At 43.6% G+C, this 12165-nt stretch overlaps 1 protein-coding gene across 5 annotated transcripts in view; it reads right to left on the reverse strand.

Annotated features, from left to right (window-relative positions):
* SUSD1 (sushi domain containing 1) overlaps positions 1–12165 on the reverse strand; it is a 176582-nt gene that overhangs the window by 130859 nt on the left and 33558 nt on the right. For all 5 annotated transcript variants that reach the window (XM_057313680.1, XM_057313679.1, XM_057313678.1 and 2 more), the window contains one exon: positions 6462–6641. In XM_057313680.1, coding sequence (XP_057169663.1) covers positions 6462–6641 — 180 coding nt within the window. The remainder of the gene's footprint in view (positions 1–6461; positions 6642–12165) is intronic.

Below are 12165 nucleotides of genomic sequence, written 5' to 3' on the forward strand. Positions count from 1 at the left end.
CTGAGAAGGAGGCAAGACAGGATCAGATGGGGAACGACCCCGCTGGCCACACCAAGTGCAGACTTACTCCTATGAGCAATGGGTAGCTAAAAGCAGGAAAACAATGGCACTTTTTTTTTTTTTAAGAAAGATAATTCTGGTGTTTTGCAAAGTAGACATTGGAGTAGAACTGGAGATCATAAGAACAGGATTCGGTTTACCCAGCGATAATAATATGCAAAACGCTGATAGATCTTTAAAGACCAGATCTCATTTGAAGAGCAGTCATAAGAAGCAACAGTGAACATTTATTGAGTGATCACTATGGACCTATGGTATGTATAGAACTTTAGAAGTGCCATTTATTTAATCTTCAAAATAACTCCATGATAATCATTTCACAACACATATAAGCTAGCCACCACGCTGGGTGCCTTAAAGTTATGCAGTGATGTAGGTCAATTATTTCTCAGTAAAACTGGGGGAAAATATATTAAAATTAATTTAATTTAAAATAAGCCCACGAGCTGGATATTATTGTGTGCATTTTCTAGACCTGAGGCTTAGAGAGTTACATAACCCGCCAAAGGCCACGTGGGTTCAAGCAGTCAAGTCGGGATTCAAAACTAGAACTGCCAGACTCCAAGGCCAGGAGCTGGGGGCACTGTGATGGCTACGCAGCAGAGAGGAGGAGAGGAGGCCTCAGGGGTAGTAAAGCCATGAGACAACTCTGAAGGAGAAGCAACGGGAGGTGAGTGATAAGGAACAGCCAGAGTCTACGCTGACTGCCAGCCTTTGAACTTGAGAGTCTGAATGGACTGCCTTGTACTGTTCTCCTGAGAAACACAGGCGGAAGCACCCCGGGTTTGGGAGAAAAGGACTAACGAACTGTGTTTAGAACATGCTAGATAGGAGTTATCTACAGACTACCCAGGTGAAAAAATCACCTTGAAAGTCAGCAAGGTGTGGATGGTCGTTGACGCCGTGGGTGCGGGGTAACATCCAGGGAGGACACAGAGAGCAGCCCAAGGGCAGAAAGTGAGAAACATGGAACCCAAGGGGAAACCAGAGGACACAGAGCAGCAGAGAGGGAGGAGACTGGCTGCTGGGACGCCTCAAGGTCAAGGAAAGAAGATGTAAAGGAGAGTCTGATTCCTCCAAAGTTATCTTCCTTCCTTCCCACCAATTCCCCACAACCTCCTCGTCGCCGACCCAAGGAGCACCGGAAGCAGGTCGTCACAGCACCAGAGAACATCTCCACCTCTTTCTTCCCTCACATGGTTCTTGGCCCCCTGACAGAGCGCCCAAAGCGTCATGATGAGATCTAAAGTTTGACTTTGGGAAGAGGTAGGTAGAGCAGGCCTATGCCTTGTCCAGTTAGAGGACACTTAGGCCTCTCTGGATTAAAAAAAAAGAAAAAAATGGAGGCCCCCACCCCATCCAATTGAACTCTCCATTAGATCTGGGGAACCAAAGCTTCGGTGGGTCATAAAGTACCTTTGCTTTGCTTTGGATGCGGTGGGTGCATGTATAGAAATGTATATATATATATATATACACACACCTATATATATACATAGGTATATGTTTTAGTATTCTACTAGCACCCAGCATTTCTCTGCAGCACTTATCACATCTATAACTAAATAATTTTGTAATTGGTTATTTAGTGTCTGTCTCTCCTGAATGTAAGTTCTATGACAGCAAAGACCAGGTTTATCTCTCTATCCCCAGAACCTAAGAGAATACTTCAGATTTTTTTTAAATTTATTATTTGGCTGATTGACTGAATGGATGGATGGAAGGTATGGATTGGTGATCAACAATACTAAATGTTGTGGAAAGGTTAAGAGGACTGAGGACTGAAACTAGAACATAAATTTGACAGGTGGTCACTAGGGACCTTGGTGAGAGAGCTACAGTGGAGTGAAGGCTCCGGGTGCCTGACTGTCCTTCTGTAGACTGGGAAGAGAGGTAGGGTGGGAGGCGACAGAGGCAGTGGGCACACACCACTCTCAGGAGTGCCACTGTGGACAGGGACTGATTCAGCAGACTCTCTTGGTTTCCAATTTTACACGGTTTTTCTCTATTTTTGGAAACAGTAAAAGATCATAGAGCGTAAGCTCAGGTGACCCAAGCTGATGGTCAAGCTCAGTGTCATTGCTAGTCAAAAACAGTATCTGATTTCAAGAGTTAAGTGACTGGTCTTCTAATATGACTCATAAACCACTTCCAAAGGCAATTCCCAAACAGAGATTACCAAACAGATACATCCCGATAATGGCAGCATCACTGAAATCAAAGGGACTACTTTGAATAAGAGCCTGCTTGGCTGTAACAGTTCTGCTCTATTGCCTTTCCTGTTTTTAAGTCTTTAGAATCACATACAATAGGTAGAAGTGGCAGGACTTAGAGGAGTGCTTTCCTCCAATGCATTATACATCTTAGGATGACTTTTTTGGGGCACGTGAATGAATTCATATATGTTTGCTTGTAGTGACTTTTGTGTATATTAGAAAAAAACACACATAGTTCATCCAACCCATAATATCACACCCACTACGAAGTGTCTTTGATCAATAAATTTAAATTATGATTTTAAACATAAGGTTTTTTAAAGAAACTTCTTCAATAAATAATACTTTTGTTATGGCAGACACCATCAGGGTAATAATAATTCAGTCACTCAAGCTTGGGAAACGCTAGTCGGAGAGAGATCGTGGGCTTTTCAGGCGTCCAGACCGAAGTCCAAATCTCGTCTCTGCCACTTACTAGTTACTGAAGGACCCTGTGAAAGTTGCCTAATGAGCCTCAAGATTACTCACCTATGAAATGAAAAATAACAATACTTACTTTACAAGGGTTTCTCTGAGGACAAAATGAAACCAAGCACGAAGACCCCTAGCAGAGCCCTGGGCCTGTAAGTTGGTACACAGCCAACAGCAGCTATCATGCTTGGCAGTCTAAACATATTCAAACAAATCCCAGCCACGGGGCTATTTATATCCATGTGTCCATTTATTCCGGCTGACCTTTGTTTTCCATCTGAATTGCCTTACGGCTGCAAGTGAGCACTCGCTAGGCTGAAAAGGAAGATCAACAGAGGGGCAGAGACTACCAGGACGCCCAGAGGCATTTGGGCTCCGGGCATGAGTCGGGTTCGGGGGCTCAGAACGGATCCCAGCCGATAAACAGTCCGTGTTTCAATAGCCATGTGACCCTTCCAAGAGCCTGGCATGAGTGAGCGTCAACCTTATAATTATTAACTCGGATTCTAAACATGAAAAGCCAAATGACCTGAGCAGAAGGAAAGCCAGGGACAGTCTTATCAAGAATGAATCAGCCTCTTTGATCTTGAGGTAAACCAACCCACTAAACATTAAGCTTCCACCTGGGGTTTTTCCAGACACTAAAATGGTTGCCTAATGCTCAGCTGTCTGGAGGTTCCAGTCCAAACTGGCCTTAAAGAAAAAAAAAAAAAAGTCCCACCACCTTGCCAGCATTCACGCCCGATTAAAAAACATATACAGATCCGTGCTGCTAATCCAAAGAAATAGGGCCTCCCAAAATATTTTTAACTAAAAACAATGCAGGTAAAGTGAAAATAAATTATTCCACCCAATTTGGAACTAACCATTCAAGTATAAAAAGAGGGGTAAACAGAATGAAAACAGAGAGCCGAGGCAGAAGGCATTGAGAAGTTAGGCAGAAAAGCAGACGATGGGAGGAAAACCCAGACGTGGACATGGAAGAAGGTACACACAAAATACACAGAGGGAGTCGGTACAGGAGACGCGAGCGGAAATGGGTGGAAAACAGGGTAAAGAAGGCAGCAGGGGGTTCAGCTGGGCAAGAGCCATGTTAATCAGCATTTCTCACTACATTTCCAGAAGCCTCTCCCCTACCTACCCACCCAGATCGTGTGTGCGCTGCACCGTGAATTAATCAGCATGTAAATCACCCCCTTTATCTGCGGAAATTGAATTTAGCTGCCAATCTTGATTGAGGGCCTGGAGGCCTCCTCCCAGAAAGATCACAGCTCTCAGGGAAAATGCCTTTTCTCTCCTTAAATCAAAGCTTGCACCAACCCAAGGAAACAGCTGCCGCGGGAGCCACAGACTTTGTGAAAGGTGGCAGGCTGAGGACGGTAATTATAATTAGCAGTTACATAACATGTTTGTTCTTCAAAGTGCTCTACAAGCATCAGCTAATTAATAGCTTACTGTGCCCCATGCAGATCCACTGGTTTTTAATGTAGTGACTAATCCCTGTACCCACTGAACTCTGAACGGTGGAAACAGAGCAGCCTGAGCAATGAAGCAAAAGGCTGAGGGTCCCGCAGCTGTGCCCCGCTCTCTTGTCAAGGGGCCCCACAGGTGTTTCAGGGCCAGGAACACTTCCCCAGATGTTTAGTCCAGCATCCCATGAGACAGCTGCCTCACTGCCTCCAAATAATTTTTAGAAGTGCCATCAGAGACACACTAACAGGGTGGAATGGCCATCAGTCTGGTCCAAGATGGCATTAGCTCTTCTCAGTTTCCCTAGTTAGACTGGAACTCTGCAGTCCCTGGTGTTAGTTACAGGACTGCCCTTGCTCCTCTGTGCAAGTAGGGTAAGTCAACGAGAACTCTCCAAGAGCAGGCTGAACTAGATCTCTGGGTTCCCACCCACGGCTACCCTTCTTTGTTTCTATGCTTGCAGTCTCTACCTACTGACCCAACGTGGGAACCACGTGGCACACGTCCCACCAGCAGCAGAGCTAAAGTCTTCATCTATTTCACGGAAGTCCATGAACACCCTGAATTTGTAAGACGTTCTATGTATGTGTATGAGCATTTCTTTGGAGAAAAGTCAGTTTACCCTGTTGCCCCATAAATTCCAAGAAGGTGGAGTCTAGCAAAGTACCTCACTCGCAGTGTATGCTAAATAGATATCTATTAAGTCAATTTGATAGATTTCACCAAATTCCTATGCCCCAAATGGTTAGGAACCGTTGCTCTAGGGACAAATAATCACCAGCAGCCCCCATGTTTTGCTTGCTCTGGCTAGACTTTCCCATGGAAAACTTTGAACGGCAAGACCCAAGGCATGTTACCACAATTCTGCTGCAGGTCAAACCAGGGACCCAGATCAAAGCTCCCGTGAGACTCCACTCTTCAGAGATCTGTCATTTGAGCCAAGCAAGTCAACACCTAGAAACACATTCCCAGAGCCATTCAACACCATGTGCCCAACCACCACAAACAGAGTCACTGCCTTCTCCCACCTTCGTGAACTAAAGCGTGCGGAAGTGCATACGTGTGACTCATCAGAAGCCCTTCTTCAAGACAGGCCGATAATTTCAGTAAAAGACCTAACATGCACATGGTGCTTTAAACTTTTCAAAATGTTCCCCATAGATGATCTCATTTGATTCCCTCTCCATAACTCCTGAAATAGGAAAAGAAGACTTTATTTCCCCCTTTTTATAGATGAATAAACTGAGGATCTGAGCAACTAACGCCTTACCTGATGACACATGGCCCATATATGACACTGCTAGACTTTGAACCGATGTCTCAGACCCCCTTCTCACCAGTAATTCTGTTTTGGGGTATATACCCAAAAGAATTGAAAGCGGGGTCTCAAAGAGATATTTGTATCCCCACGCTCACAGCAGCACTATTCACAATAGCCAAAAGGTGGACGCAACACAAGGGTCCATCAGTGGATGAAAGGGTCAACAAAATGTGGTAAATACATGCGACGGAATGTTATTGGGCCTTGAAAAAGAAGGCAATCCCTCCATTTGCAACAACACAGAAGAACCTGCATTACATTACGCTAAGTGAAGTAAGCCGGTCACAGGACAAATACTACCTGATTCTGCTTATGTGAGGTATCAAAAATTCGTCAAAATCCACAGAAACAGAAAGTAAAATGGTGGTGCTGTGGGGAGGAGGAAGTGGGGAGTTACTGTTTAATGGGTACTGAGTTTCAGTTTTGCAACATGAAACGGGTCTGGAGATGGGTTGCACAACAGTGTGAATATACTTAATATTTAAAAATGGTTAAGGTGGTAAATTTTATGTTGTGTGTGTCTGACCACAACTAAAAATATAAAAATAAACACTAAAAACCTCTTTACCCATTATACCACCTTTTCTCTGAAAAGCTGCCAATGTGGGCTACGTTAGGCCTTTTCGGTATGCTCCCCCTGAGAAAATGGTTCATGGAGACACACTTCTCAGCCAGCCAAGTAGAGGAGACAGGAATCACTGTGATTTAAGGTGAGTTGCGGAAGATGGATGCGTGAGATTTTCTATGCAACTTATTTTCCCAATCCGCTCTCTAAATCTTCAGGATTCAGCTGACACACCTAAAGTCAGGTGCCCCCACAGGTAAATGGCAGAGCCAGGCGCAGCGACGGGACGGCTGGAGCTCCCAGGCTCCTGCTGGCTGTTTGCTTCCAGGAAACAGGAGCTCCACGGAACAGTCTATACCTGTGCATGTCAAAGTACTTTGTCTCCAAGTGCCTTTCTCCGTGCAAACAGCAGTGACCTTTCCTCCAGGGCTCTCAAAGCCCTCTTCACAGACGTAGTGAGCCACGCTGCCTGGGCTGGAGCTGTGATTTCCCACCATCACCGCGTGCCGCACGTGCGGAGGATGGCCACACTTGATCTCTGCAAGGGAAAGAAGCACAGCACTAGTTATGACCCCCAACTTCTATCCCTAGAGTTCACATTTTAGAAAAAAAAAAACATTTAGTCATGACAGAGTCCCCTCATATGCGAAAAGAGAAAACATGATGGGATAGGCCGGTGACGGGTATTAAGGAGGGCACGTATTGCATGGTGCACTGGGTGTTATACGCAAGTAATGAGTCATGAACTTTACATCAAAAACTAGGGATGTACTGTATGGTGACTAACATAATATAATAAAAAAATATTATTAAAAAAAAAGAAAGAAAACATGAATCCCATCAAATAATCCAGTTGCAGACCTAGAAAACTGTTTGGAAGTAGAGAAAATAGATATGCCTGACTTCAGTGATACTTACAAACATGTACACATAGAAAATATTCCAATTATAAGATTATTTACATTGTGGAGAATGCCTTGGTCAATGAAAGAATCCATCCTGGGGTTCTTTTAAATATTAAGATTTTCACGTACCTTTTCCTCTGTATCATGAGATCACAAACTCCTAAGTAGGTGATAGTGTAATTGTAGTTTTGCTGCCAACTGATTATTAAATGAAACAGATATAAAATCTTTGAACTTTTTAAAAGCAAATTAACAGGGGCGCCTGGGTGGCTCAGTTGTTAAGCGTCTGTCTTTGGCTCAGGGCGTGATCCCGGCGTTATGGGATCGAGCCCCACGTCAGGCTCCTCCGCTGGGAGCCTGCTTCTTCCTCTCCCACTCCCCCTGCTTGTGTTCCCTCTCTCGCTGGCTGTCTCTATCTCTGTCGAATAAATAAAATCTTTAAAATAAATAAATAAATAAATAAAAGCAAATTAACAGGGAAAGTACATACAGTCTAAACATTCACTTTATGTTCCTATAAAAGAAAAAAAAATGAGCTGCATAGAGGGAGACGAGCCTAGAATTATAAAATTGATATGAAATTTCTTCTCTGCAACCCTGACAACTAGAACACACTAGAATGTTTACAGAAACTATCTGAAGGAAATGGATTGTGATGCTACCATTTTAGACTCAGCCAAACTCTACTTCATGTAAGAGTAAAAGAAAGTCACCTTCAGGTATTTTGCAATTTTTAAAAATCCGTATGTTTAACTTTTCCGGGAAAACAACAACAACAACAACAAAAAAAAAAAAAAAAAAAAAACTCCAGCCCACCAACAAAAAAAACTGAACCAGAATAAATATGCTAAGGAAAGTGGAGGACAGGTTCTAGAAGATACACCAGCAAGCAATGAAATCAGCGTGATGTGCAGGTTAAGTCTCCCCAATCATTTAAACGTGACTGCAGAGCTTGATCCAACTAGTAGTAAAGGATTCTACAACGAAAAGTGGAACAGTGTAAAAAAATGAATAATTTGGGGGCGCCTGGGTGGCTCAGTCGTTAAGTGGCTGCCTTCGACTCAGGTCATGATCCCAGCATCCCGGGATCAAGCCCCGTGTTGGGCTCCTTGCTCAGCGGGGAGCCTGCTTCTCCCTCTCCCGCTCCCCCCGCATGCGTTCCCTCTCTCGCTGTCTATCAAATAAATAAAAATCTTTAAAATAAAGGAATAATTTGAAAATAAAATTCCAAATTATTTCAAAAACTCAGTACAATGAGGCAAAGGGAAGAAATGAACATGACAAATTCCTCATGCAGTCGTGGGGACTTCACAGATACAATTTTATTTGAGAAAGCATAATAAGTCTAACGTAAGGAGGCCATAACCATTCCAAATGTAGCTGAGAGTCCCAGTTACACCCAAATACAGAGAAAAAATAAATATAACTTTTGGTATTCATTCTGATTTTTAGTTTTCTCCCCAATCTGGAGAAAGCCAAGAAAATTGGGCACTCTTGACATGCAGGCTTTTAAAATGTAAGTGTGAGGCGTGTGGGTGGCGCAGACGGTTAAGCATCTGATTCTGGGTTTCAGCTCAGGTCCTGACCTCAGGATCGTGAGATCAAGCCCTGCATTGGGCTCTGTGCTCAGCATGGAGTCTGCTTGAGTTTCTCTCTCCCTCTCCCTCTGCCCCTCCCAACTGCTCTCTGTCAAATACATCAATCTTTTTTAAAAAAATAAAATATAGGGGCGCCTGGGTGGCTCAGCGGTTAAGCGTCTGCCTTCGGCTCAGGGCGTGATCCCGGTGTTATGGGATCGAGCCCCACATCAGGCTCCTCCCGCTATGAGCCTGCTTCTTCCTCTCCCACTCCCCCTGCTTGTGTTCCCTCTCTAGCTGGCTGTCTCTATCCTGTCGAATAAATAAATAAAATCTTAAAAAAATAAATAAATAAAATAAAATAAAATAAAATATAAGTACATTTATTGAGATAAAGAACTCAAAACAGAGAAAATACTATGATCTGTTCCCAACTCTCCATCAACCATTCTTGCCCTTAGAAATAGGCAGCTTCTCTTAAATGAGCGTCTGATACAGAACTGGTGGATTGAATGGACCTGCACATGGCTCCATCCTGCTATGGATGCCTGGTCTGGTGCAGAACCCCAGAGTTCTTTCCCTGAGGGAGGTCTCCCAGAGCAGGTTTTCATCTGTTGTCACTGATGCTCGTATGAGAATGTCAGTACAACAGCTCAACCCACCGGACCAGTCACTTGGCTCTGAGATTTTATTTTATTTTTCTTAAGGATTTTTATTGATTTATTTGACACAGAGAGAGAACGAACAAGCAGGGGGAGCAGCAGAGGGGGAGGGAGAAGCAGACTCTCCGCTGAGCAGGGAGCCCAATGCAGGACTCGATCCCAGGACCCTGAGATCATGACCTGAGCCGATGGCAGATGCTTAACCGACTGAACCACCCAGATGCCCCGGCTCTGAGATTTTAAAAGAAGAGTTAGTCTCTGGTCAGTGAAGATCCACATCATGAGCAGTTTCGGGACCAGAACCATTTCATAAATCCTCCAAACCTGCCCACCTCACAAGTCCCATATTTGCTCAGAGGGTTTATTCCCTTTTTATACTTGTTTACCAGACACAAGGCTTCTTGGCCCTCATCATGTTTTTCCCAGCATCAAACCTCTAGACATATCAACCAGCCCAAAACTTTCCAAGACATGAGTAGATCTGTGTGTACCTGGGCAGCCAACCGAACAGGTGGTTGATGTTTCATGAGGCTGGCCAGCCACTGCTGACATCTAAAATATCTTCTAGTTAAAGCCAGGGTTCAGTTATAGCAGGAAATAAAGGGAACAGCAGGGAAGAGACTGAGGGTATAGATTCATGTAGGTTTGTGGACCTTGAAGCTGGAATTGTAAACAGAACATTGGAGAGGTTGGGAAAGGAACCCAGTGATAGATCATTGGATTAAGGGAGAAGCACAGATTCTAAAGGTATGAGAGTACAGAAGATACTTAAATTGGCTTCTGTTCTTGGACGTGACCCAGAATAATGAAAGGCATGCAAAAATATAAGATTTTTAAAAATTAATACCAAAAATATTAATTTGGGAGTTGATGAGAGATCAGTCTCTAGGGGCTGTGGTTGAGAGACTCAGGGAGATGCCAGTGTGGGCAACCATGACTCTGCGAGTTCCCATACCATAGCTACTCAAGTTGGATAGTCCCTCGGGGAGAGACAGAGAGGATCCTAGCGTGGCTTGGATTAAAGACCTGGTTCTGAACAGCAGCTGAACATCTGAATTGCCTAGGGAACTTTGGAAAAACACCCATGCTGGCGGCTCATAGCCTCTCCCCTTACCCAGAGATAATTCTTTTTTTTTTTTTTTAAAGATTTTATTTATTTATTTGACAGAGATAGAGACAGCCAGCAAGAGAGGGAACACAAGCAGGGGAGTGGGAGAGGAAGAAGCAGGCTCATAGTGGAAGAGCCTGATGTGGGGCTCGATCCCACAACACCGGGATCACGCCCTGAGCCGAAGGCAGACGCTTAACCGCTGTGCCACCCAGGCGCCCCCAGAGATAATTCTTCTGAATCAGTAGTACTGAGCTGGGTTCTTGGCATCCGCACTTCTACAAGGTTCCAAGTTTGATTTTTATGCACATGCTCAGCTCAGAACCTAAATTAAATACTAGTATGAATAGCTACCATTTATCATCACATGCTTGAGGGTTTAATGTCTTTCTGTGAATATATTATGTCTCCCCAAATATATGGCCAGTCTGTAAAGGACAGAATCTTTATTTGATCGTCTCCTGCACCCTCACAATGCCTCCTTAAAATAGTATGTTTTGCATAGTAAATACTCAATAAATAATCGTTCACTGATAGCTTGCTACTACTTTATCATTGTTCGAGATGCAATAAATGTTCCTTTGATATGAATAACAGCCCCTGAGGAAGGAAAGAGGCATCAGTAAATTATAAGTATAAATAACAAGGCAGGTACACATTATCTTTGCATTTTTTATCCAAGAGAAGTCACTCACACCAAGTAGATGAAAGTGGAGTAATAGACTCAAAAAACTAGCATCAGTTTTCCCAGTACCAGGGAATTCTGGGAATGTTGTTCAAACCCCAATCATTTTAATCATAATAGCATTCATCAAAATCCTACTAAACATAAGTCTATTAGATATAGACTATCTCATTTATTCCTCAAAGAGAACCTTGCAAGGTAGACGGTTTCTTCTCATGTAGTTTATAGATATGAATATGGAGCTTAAGAGCCCCTAAGAGCTTCAGTCACGTTCAAAAGTCACACCACTAGTAAAAGATAGAGTCAGTATTCAAGCCGTGGGATGTATGACCCCAAAGTCCAGGTCCATTAAATCTGGGGAGCCTCGCAGTGAAGGCGTCCAGTCTAGGCCCTGATAGGACTGAGCTTAGAAGTTAGCTAAAACCTCAGGAGAAAAGGTGGCATAAAGGAGCATTCAAATCAGTGTGGGAGAGTTCTGTAACAACTCCTTCTTCCAAATCTTGTCCCCAACAGCTTTCGCAGAGCAAGACAGCTGCTGGAAACAGACTTACCCCCACATCCGTGTGATACGCTGAAGCCTTCTTAGTAATGATTTTTAACCCCATAACATGGGGGTCTGGCCTGGCACATGGCCCTGTCACAGATATTCCCATCATGCCTAAGAGAGATGGCAGCCACTGACACTTCTATTCAGACCAAATGGCACCCAAGAAAGCAGGTGGCTACTATTAAGAAATACTCCAAAATCAATCCAACGGAGGCTGCAATAGGTGGTAATAAGAATATGGTTCTGCACGAAATGCCCAAAGTTCTCACTATCACAAGGAAATAAGCCATTTACAAACAGTTTATATCCAAAGGAAAGAAAAAAATAAGGAGCACAAATTTGCATTAGATATGCATTAGGGGTGTTCATTTAAGCACACATTTCTCTGGCTAATTATGTTATGAAGGAACAACATTTGGCTATGTATCAGCAATACAGTCAACTAATTATAAACATGGTTGGAAATTTTTTTTTTAAGATTTATTTGAGAGAGAGACTTCGAGGGCACAAGCTGGGGGAGGGGCAGAGGGAGAGAATCCCCAAGCAGACTCCCCGCTGAGCTTGATCTCCCATCCCTG

This window comes from Ursus arctos, unplaced genomic scaffold, assembly GCF_023065955.2.
Source record: "Ursus arctos isolate Adak ecotype North America unplaced genomic scaffold, UrsArc2.0 scaffold_18, whole genome shotgun sequence".
Taxonomy (NCBI): Eukaryota; Metazoa; Chordata; class Mammalia; order Carnivora; family Ursidae; genus Ursus; species Ursus arctos.